General features: G+C 30.0%; 2 protein-coding genes and 2 long non-coding RNA genes across 5 annotated transcripts; all 4 read right to left on the bottom strand.

Annotated features, from left to right (window-relative positions):
* Window positions 1–66: 66 nt before the first annotated feature.
* Window positions 67–2,428, bottom strand: LOC108474671 (ras-related protein RABA5e). The gene is made up of 2 exons (XM_017776663.2): window positions 1,956–2,428; window positions 67–665 (listed from the first exon to the last, which is right to left on the bottom strand). The coding sequence occupies exons 1-2, from the start codon at window positions 2,293–2,295 to the stop codon at window positions 346–348; spliced, it is 660 nt and encodes a 219-aa protein (XP_017632152.1). The 5' UTR covers window positions 2,296–2,428; the 3' UTR covers window positions 67–345.
* Window positions 2,429–10,600: 8,172 nt separating this feature from the next.
* Window positions 10,601–11,968, bottom strand: LOC128290319 (uncharacterized). Its single transcript, XR_008280057.1, has 2 exons — window positions 11,849–11,968; window positions 10,601–10,844 (listed from the first exon to the last, which is right to left on the bottom strand). It is a non-coding gene; the product is annotated as an uncharacterized LOC128290319 (long non-coding RNA).
* A 1,509-nt stretch (window positions 11,969–13,477) lies between these two features.
* On the bottom strand, window positions 13,478–15,804 carry LOC128290280 (uncharacterized). 2 transcript variants are annotated; one of them, XR_008279970.1, is made up of 3 exons: window positions 15,681–15,802; window positions 15,123–15,206; window positions 13,478–13,754 (listed from the first exon to the last, which is right to left on the bottom strand). It is a non-coding gene; the product is annotated as an uncharacterized LOC128290280 (long non-coding RNA). The 2 variants fall into 2 exon arrangements; XR_008279969.1 differs by lacking the exon at window positions 15,123–15,206 and having other exon boundaries at window positions 15,681–15,804.
* A 9,523-nt stretch (window positions 15,805–25,327) lies between these two features.
* LOC108475370 (galactolipase DONGLE, chloroplastic-like) lies at window positions 25,328–26,704 on the bottom strand. Its single transcript, XM_017777331.1, has one exon. The coding sequence runs from the start codon at window positions 26,702–26,704 to the stop codon at window positions 25,328–25,330; it is 1,377 nt and encodes a 458-aa protein (XP_017632820.1).
* Between the last annotated feature and the right edge of the window lie 680 nt (window positions 26,705–27,384).

The following is a 27,384-nucleotide window of genomic DNA, read 5'->3' as shown; positions in this document are numbered from 1 at the left end:
AGTAGTAGAATCCGAGTCACATATGGGCTATCAACCCGACCCAGTAACATCCGAGAAACATAGTAATTAATCAAATATCAAATGCCATAGAAAAATAATGAATATGATACCAAGATATCAAGTTCTCAACATACAATAATACAATGTGTAAAAAAAAACATGGCTGCCTCCGAGTTTCTTTGACCCGAAGACAATAATTTAACTATGTAACACGATATTGTTTGGTAATAGAGAATCCCGAAACACGTATCCTTCGAGAAAACACAAAAACAAACAATCGAAATGAATTGAATAACCAAGGGAAGGTCTCGACGACATTGTACACTTTTCAGAATAAACGATACCTCACCTAGAGCAGCAAGAGAAATTTTGAGTTTTCTTCGAAGCATCGGTTTCGGTTTTAGAAAGGCTTACCCGATTGACGGTTAATTCGGCTTTATAAGTATCCGAGTTTAGTACTTTCCGGCTGACGTTGTTGTAAATCTCTCGTATAACAAGCTCGAACGCTTTCTTGACGTTCGTCGAGTCTAAAGCAGATGTCTCCATGAAGAACAAATCATGTTGTTCGGCTAGGGCTTTGCCTTCTTCAACACTCACGTCTCGAATAGTTCCAAGGTCGCATTTGTTGCCTACCAACATCCTTGCTACCGTTGTATCGGAATGCACTGCAGAAGGTTTTAAGTGAGCAGAATCCTCATCATAAAACCAGACAAAATAGAAGCAATCGACTCTAAACTACTGAACACAAGAATTTACAGAAATTGGAAATTCAAGTTTAATAAATCTATATCCGAAAAGGTGCATTATCTATCAAAAGGCAATACAATTTAAGAAACTTGCAACAAGTTTAAAAAAATCGAGAAAACCGAAAACAGACTGCAACCATAATGTCAGGTTGGGTTGTTATTGAATGTTGCTCGATTTCGATCTGAGTAATACGTGAATGTATTCTATTAGGGTTGTGTACTCAATGTGGTTTGTTTTCAATTTGGTTAATAATGGAATGCATTTTACAATGTTTTTAGAACCGGACCAGTGGTCAAACCAGTCAAGCCACCATTCACTAGTTCAACAGGTTTAATTAAAAATTATATATTTAAAAATAAAAATCCAGTTCAATCAGTTCAGCCAGTTCAAATGTTCCATACCGGTTCCCGATCCAACCAACTCAATACCATTCTCCGGACAGGGAAGCTAGCCAGTCCTATCTGGTTCAAACATCATTGGCATTTTGTTTGACTCAAGTTTTTATTGAATTCAATTCAGTTTTGACCCTAGAAATAATTGAAAGTATTCAATTCAGTCCAATTCGATTATCGATAGTGTTTGGTTTGGTATCTATTATGTTTTTACCGACCACATTCCATTCAATTTGATAAAAACACACAATACTATGTCGTGTTAACTGTAATCTTTTTCCAAACCTATATTCTACTAGTCCCTAGCCAACTTTTCTCTATTTTCTTTTAGGTAACATTTTGTTATGGCTCTTTTCAGCTTTATACTAACCCTTTTTTCTTTGAGAATTCATCTCAAAGTTTCCGATCAAGTCCGAATTACTACAAGTAGACTTAAACATCACGAAATTTACGCAATGTGAGACTCGAACCGGGCAGATCAGAGGCCTCAACTTGGCCTCATTGTCAGCTTTCTACTAACTTAAAGCCTTACATTACAATCATTTTTCAGCATCAGATCCAATACTATTTAAACCACGAATCAACGAATCAAAGATAGAATCTTTAAAAACAACCCTAAAATTTTCAATGAATCTTCTCATAAAGCTTCATTTTTTTGACCTAAAACCACCAAATCAAATACTAAAATCCAATAATACCCTTAAAATTCTATATATATATATATATAGTCAATCTATATTCAACATTAAGAAAAACCCAAATTGAAAATCAAAAACTAAGGAAAAGGGTATCTAGAAAAAAGCAGCAAAGACTTACTTTTGAGTTCATCAAGCCAACGGCCGACACTATCGAAGGTAGTTCTACGGCTAATATCATAAACAATAAGAGCACCGACAGCACCTCTGTAATAAGCTGAAGTGACGGCACGGAACCTTTCTTGGCCGGCGGTGTCCCAAATCTGAGCTTTGACTTCTTTACCGTCAATTCCCATGCTTTGCGTCTGGAACTCCACGCCGATGGTGGCTTTTGAATGTGGGTTGAACTCGTTACGAGCGTAGCGGGATAAGAGGTTGGATTTGCCGACTGCAGAGTCTCCGATTATGACAATTTTGAAAAGGTATTCTTCTCCGCCGGAATCGTCGTCGGAGTCCGACATGGTTTCGCAGTTGCGGTGAGGGGCTTTTCTTGGTGTTTAAGACAAGCACGAAGGAAATTAAAAAAAAAAAAAAAAGGGGGAAATAAGGACAAGTTGGATGGTATGGAAACTTCTAACATAAGCTCAAAATAATAATAAAATATAAACTTAGGAAAAGCTGCCAAAATGCGAGTCGTTAGATTATGTGTAAGCGAATTCCGACCGTTGAATTTTAAATTTAGGAACAATAAACTTTCTTTTTTTTATAAGATTTACATTCGTGATTGATTCTTAGTTAAATTGGGTAATATAGTTGGAGAAGAACTATGATTTAGTGGAGGAGCAAAGAGGACAATATACTATTTAACTTCACCCCAATCATGGGTAGTTCTAGACTATATTATGTCAAAAACTTAAATACGATCAAACCTATAATAGGAATTAGGAAGTAGTTGAAACACTTTCAATATTTTTTATTTTTAATAAATTTTAAAATTTTATGGTATTGTGTATTTATTGAAATATGTTATATTTATTTATTAATTTTTTATAATTTTTCAACATTTCATAAATAAAATAATTTTGGAAAGTAAAAAAATTCTAATGAGAAATTTACAGATTTTATATATATATCGACAAAAAGTAATTTATTATGTAAACATTTAATAAGTAGACTTATTTATTGACCGAGTCAAAACTCGAATTTTAAAAGAAATTTAGGCTCGACCTGGCCTATCCAAATAAACAATATCACTATCCAAAGTAAAATAATATTGCCAAAAGGTTAAATTACATAATGTGTAAATATCAAATGTTGAATCTTTAAGAATCAAGATTAAATTGATACAACTTATAAATGTTGAAAGTTAAAAATATTATTATGCGAATTTTTTAAAAAAAAAAATTACTATTGTAATTTACCTTTTCTTGATCGCGATATGTCCTTGCCCTTTAGAAAATATGTCAAAAGCCTGTCCTTAGGAAGATAACCATTGACAGTGAGTGGGCTTGGGCGAGGCCCATTAATTGTCCCAGATAATTCGACAAAATCCAGATCTCTCGGCCCAAAATGAGACCAAAGCTAAATGAATGAAGGTTTTTACAATTATTATTTTTCCTCTTTATATATTTTTTAATATAAAATATTTTTAAAAAGGTACCCAATTTGGAATTTTTTTCACATTGGTTTTTGAATTTTTACATTAGTTCTATAAATTGACAGTTTTTTCAATTTAGTCCATCAACTTTGATTTTATGAAAATCCTTTAAAAAAACTATCCCTTAAAATTATATAATTTTAATCATTTTTCAATTGCTTTGATGTTCGATCAACTCGTGAGAATAACTACACAGCAAATCACTCTAAAATGGTGTTGGTTCCTATATAGGTCACTCTAAATTTTTTTTTGTCATTTTAGTCACTCTAATTAAGATAAATGCTCAAATTGGTCACTTGTTAAAAATTTTGTTAATCCGCTAAAGGAATGCAGATGTGGCATTTTTTTTACTTTTGGCTAAAGCTATGGATCTCTTTGTAATTAATCCAGAATACTTTTTTTGGTTTATTTACAACATAAGAATAATGTGTGTAAGATATCTCTTTTTCCTCCTCCTTATTTGTTTTCTGTGAAAAGTAACAGAGGAAAATGAAGATAGTTTTGATACTTTTAAAACAACCTAATCCCACTTTCATCCTCAACTTGACATCCTGGTCACCGTTCCTCTTGTCTTGGTTCCAGCCTTGTTGCTTGCCGTGAGGTTCTTCTTAGCCCTCAGTAATCAATTTCATATTGTGAAATCAAGACCTAACAATCCAGTAATATTTATACAATCAAATTCATTTCAGCAACAAGCTATACCAAAATCAACAATTTTTCTATATTTTACTTATAAAGATGTTGAATTTGTCAAAAACAAAAAAACCAATTGGTGAATGAGAAAATAGCATTGAAATAAGAAGTTTTGGCATTTAAAACGCCGTTGCTGTCATAAAAAAAGTGTCAAACAATTGGTAAATGATAATTTCACAAATGATCTCCAACCATATTCTTAACTCTCTTTTTTTATAATTTGAAAATTAAAAGTAAACTCACAGAGTTGAAGATAAATCAGGAGAGTTTCTCTTTATTTTTATTGTTAAAATATTAATTAAAGAAAATTTTAAAGTTTTACTATTTTAATTTTTGTTTCCTACGAGTGTAATATTAATAGGAGTAGTACAGGTATCGTTTACTAGTTGTTGTTCATAAGAGTGAGGTTCGATTGTTTTAAAAGAGTCTAAATTATCCTCATTGTACTCTTTTACTTTTCTGTTACTTTTCTCAAGAAACAAACAAGAAGAAGAAAAAAGAGAAAACTTACAAACTTTAATCTTATGTTGCCAATAAAAAAAATGTTTTGGATTAATTACAATGAGCTCCCTAACTTTAGTCACAATTCATTAGCAAATTGACGAAAATTTTAACGACAATAACTAATTTGAGCAATTATCTTAATTTAAATAATTATAAATCCTACTATTTTAAACATGCCACAAAGAAAATTTAAATACAAAAATTAACTTATAGATTTTTAGTCATATTTTAATTTAATTATTGTCTAATTAAATCATGATATCAATTAATTAGAAAATTTTAAGTATAATATAAATTAATTTCTACAAAATCATAATTATAACAAAAATAAAAATAAAACCCCACAACCCAAATCATACGCCACTTACTCATAAATAAAACATTAACTTTAAAAAATTCAACCTTTCATCATAGAAAATAGACCCTAATCAAGCTCATAATTATAATAAAGAAAGATACTAACCCTAAAAAGATTATATTAAACAAATATAAATATTAACTATAGTTACATATAAATTATTTTGATTGTCCGAAGTATTTATGAGTTGAACAGGGATATATTAAAGACTTGATTCTTTTGAAAAAAAATTCAAGTTTGAGCTTAATGTACTGTTTCATTGTTTAAAAAATAATCAAAATTACTTTTGGTGATGTAGTGGCATTCAATCCCAGAGCTTGTCAACTTTTCCCATCTTATTCTTTGAATTTTTTTTTAATTTATTCGCTAAATTTGGATTCTATTAAAGTTTAAAAATATATAATTTTCGTTCTTTTTAACATAATGCCTAGAACTATTCATAATCCCTCCCCAACTTATAAATAGAATGATAATGCGCTTTAGTGCACTCAAACTCACATCTTCCTACATTGACGACAATATTCATGTTAATCGAGTTAAGACTCAATCGACAATTATTTACAATTTTTTTAAACACCACTAACTGTGTGAAACTATTTTCTTAATATATAAACACTATAAACTAATTCAATCGATAATATTTTTCGTACAATTATATTAAAATATAACATTAAATTCAGATTTAGATTCACGGAGTCATTGAATCTGCAAAAGCAATGATCAAAATGTCATAATTTTAGTCATATTTAGCTGCGTGTTTGGAAACTAAGAAAATTTTTTATTATTCTTTTACCTTACTCATCATAGTGAATTAGAATAAAAAGTAACTTAAAATCCACTTCTTATGTGGTAAATAATTTTAATCATCACAGCATTATTTAAAAATAAAAAATAAAAACACATGTTTTTCTTGGCCTACTTTTCTAGCTCTAGGGACTAGCAACATTCTTTCTAGATAATTAATTTATTAATTGATATTAAAGACTAAATTTCAATTAAAATTTAAAAAAAAATATTTGGGTTAAAAATTTTCCAATATTTTTACCCACATCTCTTTGTTTGTGCTTTAGCAGGCAAAAGTGGCCCCTCTTAACTGAAAAGATTAGCTAAATTAATCACAAAATACTTTTCATGTCCCACTAAACATTATTTTCATGCAATTAATTACTTCACTTAAAACATTATTCTAAAGTTTATGGCTACGTTACCTCTCCACCATGCAATAATAGTCTACACTTTACTACCTGGTCAATTCTGCGTTGCTTTTCAAAAGTATTTTTGGCTCCAAAAACACTTTTGGAAGAAAAACTGTACAGAATAAATTATTTTTGGCTAAAATTTTTAGCTTTTCAGAAGTGCTTTTGAAAAGCACTTCTGAAACGGAAAAATTAAAATTTTTAGCTTTTCCTCTCTCAAAAGTACTTTTAGTGTTTAATTACTTTTTCACCCCTTCAATAATAGAGTAGTTTTTTTTTTTGTACTTAATTATAAATGTGTTAAAATCATTAATTAAAAATAAAAAATATTTTTAAAATTCTAATTAAAAATATTTAATAGTTATATTTAAATATTTAAAATATAGTTTATATACTCTAATTAAATTTTATAAATAATTAATATTTATTGCTTAAAAATATTTAAAATTTATATTTTATATATTAAAATATTAACAAGAAATTATAATATATTTTTTATATTCTTATTAAAATATAATAATTTTAACTAATTTAAATATTATTTAAATGTATATTTGTTACTTGATAATAACATGTCTAAAATGGACATTTTATTTCTCAAAAGCACTTTTTAACAGCAATTCCAAACACTCAAATTTTAAACTAAAATTTTAAAAGCACTTCTCAAAAGCACTTTTCAAAAGCATTGCCAAACTAGCCCTTAGACTTTATTTCATCTTTTTGTTGGTTTAAACCAATTATAGTCGAGAAACAAAACATTTACTGTAAATAATGTTGTACATGTTGAAGATTCAACTTAGGGTTGAATTTTTAATATTTATATTATTTGTATTGTTCAATTAGTTGATAATCTCTTGTTCAAAGCATTGCTTGTTGGTCGGTCTTGTCAGGTTAGGCAAATAATTCATCGTTGCATTTTATTTTTAAGATTTTAAGGGTAAACTATTAAAATAGTCATTTTAAGTTACATTTTAGTCACTTATGTTTGAAGTGTTATGTTTTAGTCACTTACATTATCACCTTGTAACATTTTAGTCACTGAGCCGTTAATTGTTGTTAACAGTGTAATGGTAAGTTGACGCGGTACGTTAAATCATCATTTCAAACAAAAATTTTAGGTTAATTTATACAATCCATCCCTATATTTTTAATGAATTAAGTCTGGTTTTTTTCATCTTCTTGCACAGATTCACTCTAAACCAATCGACAAACGTAATTTATTGTTTTAAAAATTTTGATATAATATTTTATTTTATACTTAATCAATCATTTGACTCTAATCCCCATATCATTACATTTTTACATTTGAATCCGATGTTAAATTTAAACAATAATTATAAAACCCGACTAATCAAAAACCATTATTTACATTATTAAACAATATACACTTTCATATTTAATATAATATTAAAAATAATTAGATTATATCAATCAAATTAAAAATTAATCGATTTAATTACTAATTCGATTAAAACCTCAATAATTAAACAATATAATCTAAAATGTAGAACCGTATGAACATTCACAATTAATTGAAAGTCAATGAATAAAATATAAAGCAGAAAAAATGTCAAACACAATTAAAGGATGTCATATTCAAAAGATATGAAAAATTAATTAAAAAAAACAGTGTCCCACAAATCGGCATTGAAAGTTTCAAAACTAAATTAAATTTGGGTTAATTAAAAAAATTATAATGATGGTCGGAATCTTACAAAAGGTAAAAAATTATTTAATTATGGTTTTTTTATTGGATTTAATGATTACACTTAATCAAGCAGCCACCACTTAAACCGTGTTAAAATTTTAATTAATTTTTATTCAATATTTTAAGAAATCATGAGAAAATCTCAACAGTTCCCACCAAATTCTGTAATAATTTAATGAATAAATAATATTATTATTACTTGGTCAACTCATAAAATAAAAGCAAAAACTGGGGGGAATTAATGGAAGTAAATCTGAAATGGAACCCAGACGCAAAATTTTGATAATTAATTTGGAAACTTCCTAGATTTAATTAATTAATTAATTTTGTGAAAGTCATTGGTAAATTTGTATATGAATTTATGATAATTCATTAATTATAAAATTTTTGTACATAATAAATTTAAATTGAATTATATAAAAAAATTGTGTTGGGGATTGGTGATCACTTTAGAATGTGGATTTTTACAATTGGGTTGTTGAAAAGCAATCTAAAATGATTTGCTAAGTCAAATTAGGAAATGAAAATTTACTACATTTTTATTATATAAATTTTTTCGTTTAGTATTAAAATTTTTGATTATTGAATAATTCAGGGCAAAGTTCGAAAAATTTTAGGGTTGAAATTAACTTATAATTTTTACGACAATAAAAATACAATTTCACCATTTTAATAGCTTATATCTTTATAATTTTTAAAGGATTGAATCAATTCTTTGTCATTTTAAGAGAACAAAGTAAAATTTTACCTTTATTAATTTAAAATCTTAAAATTTTTAAAGGGTTTAAATATAAAAATTCCATTATTTGGGGGTTGTGTAGTCAAACCATTTATCAAACTATTGGGATGAAGCTGAGATGACCTGTAACCCTACAATTCCCATACTAGTAGGTCATTGGCTTGTTGTAAAGAGGAATTTCCAGGCATCTTTCGAACCTCAGTGAGTCTGAATCTTGTTGATTCTGGTACCCTAAGTGTGGTATATTCATTTGTAAACTTGTAATTTTTTTAAATAGATTGATATTGATTACAGTGATATATTTTATATGATTGTCCTCATATGATTTTTGCACGCAAAGCAAAATGGAAGCAAATGTTGCTTGTTGATTGTCTAATGTTTAAACTAATACTAAGTGGTATTACATGGTCAAATTGTGATACGGAAAGACAACTTATATTAGTAGACGAGCATAAACATGTTATTATTCTAATCGAAAATGAGCAAACCGGTTGACTCCTAGAAGGTAGAGACATGGATATAACTGACTGGACTAATAGTACATCAGACTAGATGTAAGAAGAATAGATATTGAATCCGTTTATAGATTTATTCACTTGTGATGTTCATAGTGTGGCATACCTAAATCTTAAGGGGATGACGGGTTATGTATGCATGACTCATACACTTTGATGTAAGTAAAAGCCTGAGTTTGAATGGATAATGAACCAAAAACTGGTGCATTATTAACACCCCTAACCCGTATCCGACGCCGGAACAAGGTTACGAAGCATTATTGGACTTATAATCGAACAAACAGACATTTCATGTTCATCTCACATTCAAATCAAGAACCATTCATAATCAATCATAAAGTCTCTTATATGGGTCCTCGAGGCCCAAAATAAATATTAGAATCAAGTCAAGACTAAACCAGAAGCTTGGAGAATTTTTCGCAAAATCACAAAATTTCTCCTAAGTGCAGGGGACACACGCCCGTGTGGCGAGGCCTTGTGGCTCACAGAGCCAAGTGACACGCCCGTGTCTCATACCGTGTGGGCATTTGATGTGAGGCACACGGTCGTGTCCCAGCTCGTGCCCCATACCCGTGTAACTCTCTGACTTGGGTCACACGACCAAGCAACATACCCGTGTACTAGGCCGTGTGAACAATTGAATTTGCATTAATTAGGTGTAGAGGTCACACGACCAAGACATACGCCAGTGTGTTAGGCCGTGTGTCACACACGACTGAGACACATGCCCATGTCTCTGCCTGTGTGGACGGAAATAGGCCATTTTTCAAACCATATTTCTCACCCAACTTGGGACCAACCAAGACACCTCAATGTGCTTATAAACATGGCATATTTAGACATTCAAAACCAATCAATAACAAGCTTATAACATCTTATAAGATCACACACAACCATGATACTTTCAAAAATCTATCTAAATAGTCAAACACATAAAGGAGACTTTGTGCCTAAAATTTAACATGTAACACCCCTCGCCCGCATCCGACGCGGGGACGGGGTTCGAGGTACTACCTGACTTTTACTAACACTTCCATACTAAACAGGGCCATGAAATCTCAAATAATTAAAAAATTTTATTTTCACATACAATCTGTCCCATATACGGGCTTACGAGGCCCAAAACATATATCCGGAGTGGTTCGGGACCCAACCGAGAACTCATGAAAAACTTAGAAAATCTCTTGCATCAAGGCTTCATACGCCAGTCTGGGTATAGAGCACACGCCCGTGTGCTAGGACACGCCCGTGTCCCAAACCCGTGTCCAAAAACCTGGACAAATACAAGGCTATTTTCCAAGCCATTTTGTCACACTCACAATAGATACACGCATACTTATACAATAACATATAACATGGCAAAATTAGGTACTTAAACATTCCTAACATGTCATGATTATGGCAGTTTCACATGCAATAGATATCATAGATTTTACTCACATCTTTACCGCATTCATACTATAATCATTATAAACTCATCACATAATACCATAGCACATGCATGCATAATTAAAATAGATTTACAACCCCATAATCAAAATAGGCCAACGCATATGGTTAAAGCCATATCACATACTCTAATATTTAAACTCCTATACATGCCATAGGCTCAAAGTACTTGAAATCACTACACCAATAGCGTTAGCTTGACAGTGTGATAATATCTTTGACGGCCTCCAACCCGAGCTAAACTGGAAACTCTAGAAAACATGAGAAAGAAGAGGGGGGTAAGCTTTCACTTAGTAAGTTCATATGAAAACAATAAGCACTCATTAACTTGTTTTATCAATGTTTACAACATATTCTCAAGTTCACTACAAGATGTCTTTCTGAGCAATGGTCACTAAATTATTTATATCTGGAGCTACGAAACTCCGAATTAAGTTCTGTTAATTTTTCCTGAAACTAGACTTATTTTCCTTTCTTCAATAAAATTTTCATAATTTTTAGTTAAGCCAAATAGTACAGTTTATTCCTCAAAGTTACCCCTGATTCACTGTCTGACAGTTCCAACCCTTCTGTACTAAAGTTCAATTATCTCATAGTACAAGACTCGAATAATGTTCTCGTCTATTTCTCTTGAAACTATACTCATATGTCTACTTACTAATTTTTTTCTAGAATTTTTAGTTGGGCCAATTAGTACAGTTTATTAGTTAAAATCTCCCCTGTTTCAGGGTATGACCACTCTGACCCCTGTGTACTTTGAACCGAATTTCTCCCTGTACAGAATTCCAACGACCATATCGTTTATTTCTCTTAAAAATAAACTCAATAAGGAATCCATGCATGTAAGGTATGACTCTTAATAATTTTTGTACAATTTATGGTGAATTTATAAAGTCAGAACAATGGATCTCGAATTTATTCAGACCCTGTTTCACAAGAATTTAAATATCACATAATATAGAATTATTTTTCTTCCTCTGTTTCTTTCATGTGAAAATAGACTCATTAAGCTTTAATCCCATATTTTATTCTGCCTCTAACTCATTTTCCACTATTTTTAGTGTATTTTCAAAGTTACACTACTGCAGTAACTCAAATCTGTCAAGGCTAAATTACTCATTTATGATCATTGTTCACAAAATTAATACAACATCGTTTGTATAATCTTCACCAAGACATTCATATCACATTTTCATTTACCATCTTACCATTTTGTTGTTATGTCGAGTTTTCAACTCGAGGGTTAAGTACATACCTGTTCAAAGTATCCATTTCACAACATTTATCAATACGTCCCTTTCATCTCGAGTATTCCTCCATTTGAGTAGAATTTTACCCGTTGAACACATCGGAATATAATTCGGATACATGGAAAGTTTGCACATAAGTGCCACAGATGTAGCCAAGCTACCATGTAACCCGCCCATAAGTGAACTCGGACTCAACTCAACGAGCTCGGGCGTTCGCATCCATAAGTGAACATGCCTAGTTACATCTCACGAACTCGGACTCAACTCAACGAGTTCGAACATTCGCATCCATAAGTGAACTCGGACTCAACTCAACGAGTTCGGATGCTCAACCATCCTAGTGACATGTCACTTGTATCCTAATCTATTCCTAAGGTTCAAACGGGATTTTCCTCGAACACATATCCTTGCCATCTTCCGTAAAATACTAAAACCAATACTCGTTAGCACTTTATATTTAACAGATAATACACATAACTTGCATTTTATTCGAAAATAACCACAAAGCATATATTTCATGATAAAAATCAGCATATCATATATTTAACATTAATAACTAAAAATAAAAATTATGCTACATTATTTACACATGAACTTACCTCGATACCACAAAGGTGAAAAAAAAGACGTAATTATCCCTTAATCGATTTCTTTCCGTTCTGGGTCCAAATCTCGATTTTCATCATCTAAAATATCACATTCAACTTATTAAAACAATGTACTGATCAAATTAGTCAATTGACACACTTGGGCAATTTTTACAATTTTGCCCCTATATTTTGCCAAAATTACCAAATTACCCCTAGGCTCGTAAAATAATTTTTATCACATTTCTTTACTCCTTGAGTCTATATGAACCATTTTCATAACTATAGCAACTCATAATTTCAACTATTTCACACATTTACAACTCATTTTACAACTTAGCAATCTAGCCCTTTTTAAGGTGTTTTCATGCAATTTCTTTCACAAAAGTTGTTTATTAGACAACTAGGACTCATAATCTTCCATAAAACACAGAAAACAACACATTTACTCTCATGGCAAAACCCTAGACTCTTCATCATTTTGCAAAATAGACCCTCATATGAAAGCTCATCTTTGTAGGGTTCTAAAAATATAAAAATCATCAAGCAAAGACATTAAAATCACTTAGAAGCAAGGAAATATGTTGCTGAAATTTTCCAGCTTCAAAACCCTTTCTTTGCTGCATATTTCGTGAAGGGAAGAGAAAATGATAGCTTTTTTTTTTTTTTATTTGTTAATAATAAAACTATTTTGTCTAATTTTGACTTTTCAACTATTTTGTCTCCCATGGCCGGCCATCACACTTTCAATGGCCTAATTTCACTTTAAAGACCCCCAATTTAAGATACAAGGCAATTTAACACCTTTAGGTATTAAAACACAACTTTTACTTTTTACGCGATTTAGTCCTTTTTCGAAATTGGACTAGAAATCGCTAAAATTAATATACCAAAATTAACATGCATTTATAAAATCATATTATAACACATAAAATAATACTAAAATAATTTTCTCTGGCCTCGAAATAGTGTCCCAAAACCACTGTTCCGACTAGGCCCAAAATCGGGCTGTTACATAACATGCATATCATATCTCAATTTCAACCATTTAGTACACAAAATGCCAATTCACAAACAAGACATTCACTTGGCAACCATACACCACATATCATAAAGTCATTTACACATATTTACATAACAAAACATATAACATTTTCAAGCCAAATTGAATGGCTAAAAACACAAAAAACATATAGACTACCATTGGCCAAAATGACCTATACATGCCATTATAACCAAGATTATAAAACCACAATACCAAAATAACTGATAAATAATGTGATGAAATCTCTGCCAACTTCCAACCCGAACGAGCTTCCGATTTCTAAATACATAAAGAAATTAACACAAAGTAAGCATGTATTGCTTAGTAAGTTCGTAATTCAAAAATAAAGCTTATCACTTCAATTTATAATCATAAGCCACTTTAATCAATCTAACATATCTTGGCCTTAGCCTAAACAACATTGGCCTCTCAAATTTTAATTATCACATAAACTAACAAACCATCTCAAAACATCATAGCATAAGTACACACTACTTAAATGCATTCACCTTTTCAAGCATGTGTCTAAGCTTATTTCGATCATCTAATAATTCATACCTTACCGTGCTTTCATAGCAATTCTAATTGAAGCATTTGACAATCTTTCCCTTTTTTTTCATACCCGTTTAACCATAATTTAAATAAGTAAAACAAGGCACATCATAACTCAATTTGGTCCAAAAGCCTAACACATAATCATCAATCAAGTTCGCCATGCCATGAATTCATATGTCATAAATGTATATCATTTCCACGTATTTCGCGTACATATTTGTACTAGTTTATACTGAACTTATAAAACCTTGTAACAGCACTGTGCCCGTTGACCCACTTAGAATAATACCAGATAAGCGATTGTCTCGTACACTATGTGCTAACATGTAAATCAATTTACCATTAATAGGCTTCATTTATTAGCTAAACACAAAAATAATCAATATTAGTATGAAATTATAACTTAACCAAATAAGATTTCAGTTCTTTCGATAATTCAAGTAACCTTACTGCAGATGAGTTTGCGCCCAGCGCTAGTCGGATTAATCGACGATAGTGAATGTGAGCCCAGCTCTAGTTGGATAAACCATCTATATTTGAGCCCAACACTAGTTGGATATACTGACGATAATAATTGTGAGCCCAACTCTAGTTGGATAAACCAAAGATATTTGCACCTACTGCTAGTCGGATATACCAACGATAATAATTTTGAGCCCAGCTCTAGTCGGATATACCAACAATAATAATTTTGAGCCCAGCTCTAGTTGGATAAACCAACGATATTTGCACCCAGTGCTAGTCGGATATACCGAAGATAATAATTGTGAGCCCAACTCTAGTTGGATAAACCAATGGTATTTGCACCCAGTGCTAGTCGGATATATCAGCAATAATAACTGTGAACCCAGCTCTAGTTGGATAAACCAACAATAATTGCGCCCAACTCTAGTTGGATAAACTAACAATAATTGCGTCCAGCGCTAGTCGGATAAACCAACGATATTGATTATTCATTTCCATAAATTCCTCATTTATTTTCCTTAACATTAATTCCATAATATGCTTACATTTTATATCAAGAGCTAATTTATCATTAATTAATTTAAATCATAATTAAAAATAAAATTAAGTTTGAGTCTACGAACTTACCTCAAATTTGCATGGAGATAACGGTTATTTAATCCATAACTTTATCTTTTCTCCGATTTTGTTCCGAAAGTTGCTTTTCTTGATCTATATAATCAAATTTTACTCATTTAAACATATTTCTAATTAATTCGATCCAAATTTCATGCTATGGCAAAATTACCATTTTGCCTCTATATTTTTGACCTTTTTTACAAATTAGTCCCTGGGCTCGTAAAATGAAATTCATGTAAATTTATCTACACCTAAGCCTAGCTGAATTTTATAGGTGCTCATAGCAGCCCATATAATTCACAAATTCACACATTTATCACATAAATTTCACATTTTTCAATTTAGCCCTCAAATGACAATTTCACTAAAAATCACTTAACAAAAGTTGTTTAATCAACAACAATGATTTATTTCCTTCCATTAAACTTCAAAAACAACCAATATGCTCTAATTAAAAAACCCTTAACTTTCAATCATATTGCAAATTAGTCCCATATTTAGCTAGCTTAAGCTACAATGGTCCTGAAAACATAAAAATCAACAAAAACGGGACAAAGAATCACTTACATGCAAGGGTTTTATGTTGCTGAAATTTTCAAGCTTCCATGGCTATTTTCTTCTACTAGAAACGTTCGGGGAAGGAGAAAGTGAGAAAGATGATAGCTTTCTTTTTGTTTGTCCTTATTATTTTATCTTTTACCACACCTAATACCAACCTAATATGTCAAATTTCATGATTGAAATCCATGTACATCCACTACCTCAATTAATGGTTTAATTACTCAATAAAGACCTCTAATTTAAATTTCTATAGCTATTTGACATTTTTAGCTAATAGAACACAACTTTTGTATTTTATGCGATTTAGTCGTATTTCACAAATTGAGTATACAAACGATAAAATTTCTTAACGATATTTTTATACCATAATTCTAACATGCTATAGACCATAAAATAATATTAAAATAAATTTTATGACCTCGGATTTATGGTCCCGAAACCACTGTTCTGATTTCACCGAAAACGGGTCGTTACACGTTAGGTGTATGACTTTTGTAGTATGTAGCGTCATTCACAACAGTAGAATTTACAGCCCAAGACATGGGTAAATGATATTTAATTGGCATTATATGGTTAATGAAAAATAAATGTGGCCACGAGCCGTTCGTCTTTGTAATGGATGATTGGATTACTATTTGATAGTAATTAACTTTTCATATAGGAAAATATAATGATTACCGTGAGATAAAATAGGATCATATTAGGAGAACGAATATTACCCTAAATGGATTAAGGATACTTATGAGGGTAACAAACTTATTGTAATACCCCATACCAGTACCTGAGACCGGGATAGGATACGAGGCATTACCGAAATTTTCAGAATAATTTCAATTAATTTATATTATTTAGTATTCATTTTCATGTTTCATGTAACATCCTTTTCATATATTCAATTCAAAATATCATATAAAATACGATACAATACTTAAATTTTCATATTTACATGCTCATTCAGGGTATCCGAACCTACCTAACTAAATTGCAGAAATACCAAGATTTAGGGGCATATTGGTAATTTACCATTTTCCCAAATTTCACCCAATCTTAAATTGATAATTTCATTCAATTTATTAATTTAGATAATAAAACAATTTATTCCCTTCAATTTAGTCATTTTTGACATTTTTACAAAATTGCCCCCTAAAGTTTTACTTTTATTCAATTTAGTCCATGAGCTTAAAACATGCAAATTAGCCATGCTAACTGAATATTCATATATATTTTTCCTCCTCCTCCTCTCCATTCCACATCCTTAATGTATAAAACATTCTTGTAAGTACGATTTCACAATTTTCTTATTAATGCTCACATCAATCTGTTCACACGAGTCATAGTCACTCAATTATTTATAATTCGAGATACAGAGCTCAAAATTAAGATCGGTAAATTTTCCCTAAAACTAGACGCACATATAATTCCACTATAAAATTTTAATAATTTTTGGTTTAGCCAATTAGTACAGTTTATTCATTTAATCTTCCCCTGTTTCACTATCCAACAGTTTTGACCTCTCTTCACTAAAAATTAATTATATCACTGTACAAAACTCGGATAATGTTCCCATTGATTTCTATTGAAAATAGACTCATTAAGGATTCTAAGCATATAAATTTGAGACTCTAATTAAGTTTCTCCAATTTTTGGTGATTTTCCAAATTCAAAACAGGGGAACCCGAATTCATTCTAACATTATCTCACAAAATTCATTATATCTCATAATTTATAAATCCATTCCTTACACCGTTTCTTCTATGAAAAACTAGACTCAATAAGCTTTAATTTCATATTTTATTCATCTTTTAATTCTATTTATACAATTTATGGTGATTTTTTAAAGTTAGTCTACTTCTGCTGTCCAATATTGTTTTAGTTCAAGATGTTTATTACCATTTTTCCTCTAAATTTCAAAGGTCATACAATTCAGTCCTTGCTCAATTAGCCCATCTATTAAGCTAGTTTTTCTCAATTAACATTTTATACCATCATTCTAAAATATTACACAATCTTTGAAAATCAGAATTTTAACACAACCTTAATTCACAACTTTTTCACAATTAGGTCCTAAAATTAATTTCTATTGAAATTACTTGATAAAATCATCAAACAACAAAATCAAAGCTTAAAATTCATTTTATTTCATAATAAACAACTAACACTTATCAATGATAGCTTTTAATTTTGTTCATAAAATCAAAAACTAATGAATTAAACACTTGGACCTAATTGTAAAAGTCACAAAAACTTAAAAATCTCAAAGAAAAGGGTAAGAATTGAATTCACATATGTCAAAGTATGAAAAACTAGCAGCTTTCAGACCTCCCATGGCGTTTTTTCTGAAGAAAAATGATGATATCTCTAGATTTTTCAAATTTGTCTTGTTTTATATGTTTAATTTGCAAAATTTCCCATTTTGCCCTTGTTCCTCCTTGTCTTTTTTGCTGATTTTCTTGCCCAACCGTCCAGCCCATACAATTTGGGTCCAATTCCCTTTTAAATCCCTCCTTTTTAATCACTTAAACTATTTAATCACAATTTAATAAATTTTGCACTATTTTCAATTTAGTCCTTTTTAATTAATTGACTAACCAAACGTTAAAATTTTCTAACGAAACTTTAATACTAACTTAATAACACTCCATAAATATTTATAAAAATATTTATGGCTTGATTTATAAATTCGAGGTCTCGATACCTCGTTTTCAACCAAATTTACCTGATTAATTCTTTTAAAATCGCAAAATTTACTAATTAAAAATAATTCTTTTAAGTTTGCGCTTGGCCTATAATTATTATTTGTTAAAATTTCTAAACTTACTCGTCGGATTTAGTGATCTCGAATCACTGTTTCCGACACCACTGAAAAATTTAGCTGTTACACTTATGACAATGTCATTGGACGAACACTGATCGAGTTACTTTCGTAATGGTATGCTATTAGGGAGAGCTCAGTTATGATACTATAGTGGAATGACTTCGTGACTAATTGAGTTTATAATTAATAGAAGAAAATTGAATCTTATTATAAATTATTTGAGCCTTAATTATATATGTCCAATCAGTTCATTCACTAGCTTGTTGAAACCATAAATGAATAGAAATGAAGAAATATGAAACATTTGGAAATGATTATGGTTTCTCTAAAATGAAAATGAAAATGGAGAAATAAAATCATTTGGAAATGAATGTGGCTTTCTCCAAAATGAAAATGAAAATGACTTGAAAAATGATTTCATGTTTCTTGAATTAAATGAACTTCAAAAATAAAAAAAAAATCATTTGGTCATAGCTAACAGTTGAATGCGAAAATATTAAATATATTTTCTCATATACTTTTTTACAGTAAAGTCATGATTTTAACGGAATTAGAATTGGGTTGAGAAAATTATTTAATTGGAAATATATTGAAGTTTATTTTTAGGAAATAGAAAAACAAATATTAGGTTTGACCAAATTATAAAGTATTGGGTTAAAAACCCGAAAAGTACTTGTAATTGGACCCGATATGAAAGAGGCCCAAATGCCCCTTATGTTATAAGGTGAGACAACAAACCCTAGTATTATTAACTAGGGTTTCTGCCCCTTACATCCTAGTTAGACTAGGAGTTCATTTTGGTTTCTACCTTCTTTCCCTATAAATATATGACACTGGTAGGGCTATTAATACAACTTTCAGATATCGTTATTCTGCCAAAAAATAGAGAGATTTTTATTCTCTAAAATAAATATATTTTCCAGAATAATGATTCTGCCAGTTTCTATTTGAGAAAAGAATTTACGTTTTCACATTAAAGAAAAGAAAACTATTTCTAATTCTGTGTTTGATTCGAATAGTTCAAGCCCACATTTGAAGCAGTTTGTGGTTTGAGAATAGCAGTGAAGATCGTTTAGTTGAAAGCCGAGAATGACAAGGATTCGTCTATTCAAAAACACAGGTGCAAGTTCGATCTAGGGTTTATTGTTATAAATATCACAAACCGGGTCTACTTTCAAAATTTTTATTTTTTGTTGTGCAAGAAAATAATTTTCAAATCAGATTTTTTCCAACAAATCTAACTATAGTAATGAGAATGAATATAATTCCATATCGTGTAGCAAGTTCTCCCTGTCTTGAACTTTGTCATTGCTAAATCCACCATCAATAACATGGCCATTTACAAGTTGCTCCATCTCCGTCCTCCCATTTCGAAAGAAGGATGTTGGTGTTCTTTTCACCCATAACAACACATTTTGATCATTCCTTTCTATGCTTTGAAGCCCTCTAAATTGTTAGAAGTTTGACATTAGACAAAACATAATTAGATTAAAAATCAGAATATATATAGACAAAGCTTACATGTAGTGGGATATAAATCAAAATAAAATTCGAAGAGAACCCACACATAATTTACACAGTGGGAGACTCAAACTTGGGATGTCAAAATTCTTACTGCTTCAACTTTGTTATTAGAAGTGTTCATGGGCTAAGCTCAAGCTAGACTATTATATGGTATTAACACAATCTATGCTTACCTAAACCCGATTCAACTTGAAATATGAAAGTCAAATTTTGACCAAGTACACTCGTGTTTGAAAATGATTAGTATAGATAATTTATTTAAATTTTAAATATAGATAATGTAACATATTTTTAATGTTTTACATTAAAGTATTGTATATTATCATATATTTATTTTATTAAATATAAATTAAAAATATATAAAAATAAAGTAATATAATATATTACAATATAAAAAAAGTCGATTCAGACTCGAACCTTAAGTGTTGAAGCTCAAACTCAAATCATACTTTAATTGAGTCTAATTTTTTTTATCCAAATTCATTTTTTAAAATATCATTTTTACCAAATCTTCATAAATTTCAAAGCTGTACTATGAACTTAAATCCTTAAACAAGAAAGCTCTATATTGACTCGATAATCTCTTTAAACATTAAGCACTTGATACACGCCAAGCTTCCACTTTTTTTCTTGCTGTCTGAAGCAAAGTTGAGATGCCACATGACAAGACATATAAAGATTTTTTTTTTCTAAATTGATGTTATTTTTTATTTCTCAAATATATATTTCTATATAAAATTGGGATTTAAAATAAAATAAAATTTATTTTCTTATTAATAAATTTGATCTTTTAAGGTTTTATATTTTATAAGTTTTATTTTACAAAAGTTAAATATATTTTAGAAATTTTAGATGAATAGTTAAATGATTTAAATAGATTTGAATTGATTCGGATGGAGCTATTTTCAATTCAAATTATTTAGGCTTGGATTTTCAGGTTTAGATAATTTTAAATTTAAATGTTCTTTTGATTCTGAATAATTTTGGATTCAATTTCATTTTCAAGTTTAGATTCGAAAAGTATTCGAGATTGAATCTAAAATTATTTAAATCCATGTGTGATTAATCAAACAGTAAACAATTGAAACAAAATTGAATATAAACTCAAAATAACTCAAATTCAAAGATACCTAACTTTTCAACCATCTTTTGACTTCGCTCGAACACATATTCAAATTTGAAAAAATATTTTATAAATAGCATGTTTAACTTTATAAAAATCTTTTTTTTTCAAAATTTAAACTTGTAAAATTCGAAGTCTTAAAATATCAAATTTATTGAATTTTTTAATTGATTGGATTTTAAATTTATAAAAACAAAATTTATAATTACTTTTCAAAAAATCAATTTAAAAAATAAAATTAATTCCATTTCAACACATTCTCTCCTTCCTCTCTCTCTAGAGATTGAAGGTGAACTTACCATCATTCAAGTTTGTTATGTGAAAGCAAAGTCTTTTTATTCATAAATAATTTTACATACATAATATTTTAAGAAAAATCAATATTAGTATAAATAAAAAAGTAGGGTGATGTCATAAATTTATTTTAGGTGAGATCTAATTGAACTCATTAATTTTTATGGGAGTTAAAGTACAAATTTATTATTTTAGAATTGTAAAAGATTAAACAAAAATTTTATCATTTAGAGGGAGTCAAATTGCAGTTTACCATTGTATTAACTTATAAATTTTAGAATTTTTAAAGAAGCAGAAATAAAATTTTATCACTTTAGGGAGTCAGTCATTTTTGACGTTGCCATTGCCAATATATAAATATTCAATCTGTTAAGAGGAAATCGATTCTTTTTTGAGAATCATTCAAAATGTCGTCTGTCCGAAGCCGACAGACCTCTCAACAAGCCGAGATTTTGTCTCCCAACCTGATTAGATCATATCATGCGTGGCGCACAACCTAATCTAACAAGGTGCTCCTACTCTGTGAACCCTACCTCTAGCACTCAGGCTCTCTATAAAGTCGGAAAGAGGAAACCTCAACTCAACCCAGAGATAATACCAGCCGTTGAGGGATTTATCGACTCAAACTAACGACACTTCGAAAGGAATTAACTTCCTCTCAACACAATCCAATGCTCTTCTACACAATTTATTAATTATTTTAGAAAAATTATCTCAAACATTGCTTGTGGAGTGTTTTAAACTCTACAAACGGGTTTAAGGTACAACAAGTGTCTTGTAAGATACAATAATTTTTTTTAAATGTATAAAAAATACGATATTTACCATACTCTCAATCTACTTATAAAATCTAAAATTTTCCTGTATCAAATTAATGGTGATTATGCCATTATTAATTCCACTATTGTTTGAGCCAAATATTCTAATTCAAATATTTGATATTAATATTAAAAAAATATGTTTTGTTTTTTCAAACAAATCCAAGACTTTTGGACAACAAGCGAACATGGAAATTGCGACCCACTTGGATTTGATTGAGACAAAATGCAATTTTTAGTGACAGAAATGAGTTTTCACGTGTTTCACTCTTCCACAGTTTTTTTGTGTGTGTCGGTTTTCATAATTTGCATGCACGATTGCAGACATTCTTATCTACATAAAAAAAAATTATTTTGTTCCCAAATTGTGTAATATTAAAATTATATATATATAATCATGGAATTAAGTAAGATGTAAGAATTTCTCTTATTTTAACCAGTGATTGAAGATTTGATTCTTATCTCGGGTAAAAGAGTTTATAAAATATGGATGATTAATTATCAAGTTCGTTCCGGTAAATACCTTGAGAAAAGAAATTATAAGATAAAATGTGAAAAAAATATAATTAACGTAATAATTAGATTAGTATTCAATTATTTTCACACTTGCTCCATGCATAGACGAATGATGTGCTTAAAAAACGTTGGTCCAAGTTTTAGAAGAAGAAGAAGAAAAATTATCAATATATTTATGTATTTTATATGATTAAAGTATAATACTAATTCTAAGTGAAGTATTTTATATAAAAAATATTGAATTATTAGAATATCAAAAATTTTATGGTGTGGGTTTTTTTATTGCTTTTTATAAAAATATATAAAAATAAAAATATTCTTATAATAATATAATTTTATTTTGTAAAACAAAAAAGGATGTATTAGCTATTTTTCAATTGAGTTGGCGTTCGATTGACTAATGAGACTAACTCAATCATGGGTTTTAAATATAAGATAAATATGAAACATTGAACATGATTGGGATATAAAATATACAAATAAAGCATAATAATAATATTTTTTTATATAATACTTCTACTTATAACCCTTAAATCTTTAAATAAGAAAAAAACGCGCTTAGATACATCCAACCTACCCACGTCCTCTACGATAATGCAAAGATAATGGTGCCAAATGATCTAAGGGACAATAAGTTAATATTCATATTTTTTATTTATATTTTATGTTATATAAATACAAGGATATTATAAAAAACATTTTTTAAATATAAATACATATTCATATCTAACATCACTAGAGAATACCGATAATGAATGCAAACGGGGCAGGCAGGAGTTTTAGTCTTGTCAAAAATGAAAAAAAAAGGTATTTCAGCTCTCTTAAAATAATAGAATTATACTTTAATCATTCTAAAATTATATTTTGACTGATTAAAAATCAATTCCAATTTCTTTTTATAATTTTCTAAACTCATCCCTGGTGAACACGAATATCATATCTCGACATCTTGAGGATATAAAATTTTCAAAATTTTTTAATTTATCGAGTAAAGTCAATGAAAGCAACATTCTAGGGTTGATTTATCATTCTTTCGATCATATATTGTATGGTATCATAATTGTAGTTAAATTATCTTTTTTTGAGCAATCTCATCATAGGTTCTGTTTATATATGTTTTTTTTTACACAAATACCTAGAACTACCCATAACCCCTCCTAACTCATAAATAGGATGTTAATGCGCTTTCAGAGCACTAAAACTTATGTCTTTCCTCATTGACAGTAATAACCATACCAATCGAGTTAATACTCAATCGACGTGGTTAAAATATTTTATATTTATATATTATGTAAGTTATAAATATATTCATTACAAATACATCTAATATTAAACAACATAAAACCACACCATCCTATTGATTTCACGTCGAAAACGTTCATGAAATCCATGAAGTCAAATAGTCGGTCCATAAATACACGTAAAATTTACCCTTTATAACAATCTATATCTTTTCCTTTACAAATTTATAACAATTATATATCTATAGAAAGATGAAAGGATTTTCCTTCCAATGACACATGGGTATACTTTTTTTCCTTTTCATTGTAAAAAAATAATTAAATTTTAATTTTGGTTCTTTAATATGCTTAAATTTGATATATATTATATATATATATATATATATTAATTTTTAACATGATTTGATCACTTTATAATATTATTAATTAGTTCGAAATAGTTAATATTTTTAATTTTTATATTAAAATATTATATGCTTATATATAATTTGAATGTTTTAAGAGTCTTAGCGATTGACGTGTAGTTTTTATAATATACTTCATTTTTTAGATAATTCGGTTCCTTTACTTTTATAATGTCATTAGTTAATCTAAATAGTTAATATTGTTAACTACTTTAATCAAATGTTGACCTTTGAGCAAGTGTTTTTAAGAAAATTCTAATCAATATTTTGAACATTATTTTTAATGTTACATGACTTCCAATTGAATATATATTAATTTAGAATGATACAACAAGAAATTTAATAGAAGAATTTTAACGAAGATAACAACTGGACATAAATTTTAAATCTGAAAATACAAAAAATAAACTTTTGAAAATAAAAGTAGAGATTAAATTCTAAATATGTGAACGAGAACGATGCTAATAATGAATAAAAGGAAGGTAATTTTTCATAATCAGAAAGATAACTATTACCATAAATAAGGTTAGGGTTAAATCAAAAATAAAAAAGTTGCTTATAATCAAGCATTCATGTGAGCTATTGATTGAACCCCAAATGCATACATCAATGCAGAGTCCGATCATCTAATCATCTTTATACCTTTATCTTTATTCAATTAACCCTCATCTCGAGTTTGATCATCGGATAATTCTATTATATATATTAAGTGTAAACAAAAATGCAAAAGAATAGCCTTTAAATAATAATCTATACACTAAGTTGTTATTGTTTCAAGATAATCTCTTTATTTTTCTTAGAGATTACAAAAATATTTACCCTAAATGTAAAAGTTAGCTAATTTTTCACCTTTTTAAGTCTAGCCCTAGGGTTAATAATATACAAAACTAACAACAGATAACAAAATATACATTTTTTTTATGTTCTTTGAGATTGAACCATGTTTACCATGTTGATTGCAACATCTTTCCATAGCATCAAATTGATGTTAAGGCTTTGAGCACTTGTAAGCAAATCCCTAGCTTTGTTCATCCAATCAAAACCCTCTTTTTGAATCCCTAATCTTTGAGGCCATTTGAGTAAGTTGATGTAGGTTTCAAGATCATGAACACATGAAGGGTTTTGAACATTGAAAAAGTCGAGGACTAATTCGACCCCGACGTGGACGTAACAGGAGCAAGCGAACCAGGGGAATTCATATCTGCTGCCGCCGATGAAACCCCTAAAATTCTCATTGAATAACACACCTGGTAGCTTGGTGATGGGGTCATTGACATTCACAATTCTTAATACTTTAACCCCTAATTGTTCACATCTTTGCTTGAAGCTCAAGTTACCAACTCTTGGTCCCCCGAAAGAGAACACTGTGACTGGTATTTTACGATGATCATCAGCTTTGTTTAACCCAAGCTCTGATATGTCATAGGCTAATAGTAGGGCTAAAGCACTTCCCATGCTATGACCAGCTAAAGTGATACTTAATTCTTCGCCTTTGTATTTGTTTATTAGCCTCGAAACCTCGGATAATAGCTGTTGCCGGCAACTCTCAAGGCCAAACTTGGTCTCGGCTTCTTCCGATGTGTATAAGCTTAAAAACCCGGATTCTACTTTCACGTCTGGGCGATCATGGAGTGGATCGAGGCGTGCTGGGGTTAGTGAGCTCATAAAGTTGGCTACCCATTCGTGGTTCGTCACCGTCCCTCTGAACGTAACCAACATGTCTCTTCTTCCTAACTGTTTCGTCACTTCGTCCGATGAAACGGCTACGTACCCAATCCAACGACCAGGTGCGGCGTCGTTCTGGATTGGGATGTTGACGTCTGGGGTGGCGTAAATGTACTTGGTCACTTCGTACCCAGAATCATCCATTCCCACTTCTTTCAACATGTTCTTTTTGCCATACTTACAATTCAAGTAACGTTTCGAGTTCGAGTCGAGATCAAAAGCCTTATAACAAGCGGCAACGAACTCGCCATATCGGATTATCTCGTTTCGAAGGAGAGGATGCAAAGGTTCCACCAAGCTTTCCCAGTTGTTTAACCCCTGGATTTCTCTCCATTTCTGGGATAACAAAACCGTCGAACCAGTTTTCACAGGCACTGCCACCACCGTCGCTGGCGATGCTGTCTTCGTTGTTACTACTGAGACGACAGCAGATTTTCTCGACGAAGAAAACCCATTCTTTCCCGGGAAACAAACTTGACCAAAAGAATGTAACTGAACTTGAGCTTCATTGTTCTTTAGGGTACCATGTTTAAAGTTCAAGGTTGGCTTCATTAAAGCTTTGGACGCCATTTGAAGACACTGTCAGAAGGAGAGAAAAGAGATGAAATTTGGGGGATGAAAATGGAAGAGATGAAATGGGATTTATATAAAAAGGAAGGAAAGTTGAAAAAAATTAAACGCCATGAAAACGGTGTTTCTTTTATGGTGAAATTGAGGGAAGAAGGAAAAGAAAAAAGAAAAAAGAAAACAAAACAGCACGTTGGGCGTGTATTTGACATTTGACTGGAAATTTTATAAAATTTAAAAACTTTATTTTATAAAAAGAAAAATGGAATTTTATTTATTTTTATATATTTTAAGTGGTCGGTAGGGTTTTTCGAAGGCTGAAATTGTTTCGGCTGGTCATATCATTACTTTTATAAATAAATAAAAGGGATACTGTTATATTTAGTCATTAAAATTTGTAATTTTTTTCAACTTGGTCCTTGGTTTTTTCTTGTCTATGAACTTAGCAATTTTTCTAGTTTTGGTATGTGAGATGGTGTGACGTTATGAGGTTGTGACATATCATTATGTAAAATATATATATATTTTTTTCATTTTAAGACATGACATAGTTTTAGAGTGTTGCATCGTCACATGCACTAAACCTGGGAAAAATATAAGTTTATGAATTAATGTGGACCAAAAAAAGGTTCAAGGGTTAAGTTGAGAAAAATTGTTAAGTTCAAGGACTAAATGTTACTTTA

This window comes from Gossypium arboreum, chromosome 3 (genome assembly GCF_025698485.1).
Source record: "Gossypium arboreum isolate Shixiya-1 chromosome 3, ASM2569848v2, whole genome shotgun sequence".
Classification (NCBI taxonomy): domain Eukaryota; kingdom Viridiplantae; phylum Streptophyta; class Magnoliopsida; order Malvales; family Malvaceae; genus Gossypium; species Gossypium arboreum.
This window is presented reverse-complemented; position numbering and strand designations above follow the sequence as displayed.

What these genes read in the sequence shown, in the direction of transcription:
- LOC108475370 (XM_017777331.1), bottom strand. Translation starts at nt 26,704, where the DNA reads ATGGCGTCCAAAGCTTTAATGAAGCCAACCTTGAACTTTAAACATGGT.
- LOC108474671 (XM_017776663.2), bottom strand. Translation starts at nt 2,295, where the DNA reads ATGTCGGACTCCGACGACGATTCCGGCGGAGAAGAATACCTTTTCAAA. An exon ending in TTGGCTTGATGAACTCAAAA is followed by an intron (nt 666 to 1,955) that starts GTAAGTCTTTGC and finishes AACCTTCTGCAG; the next exon opens with TGCATTCCGATACAACGGTA.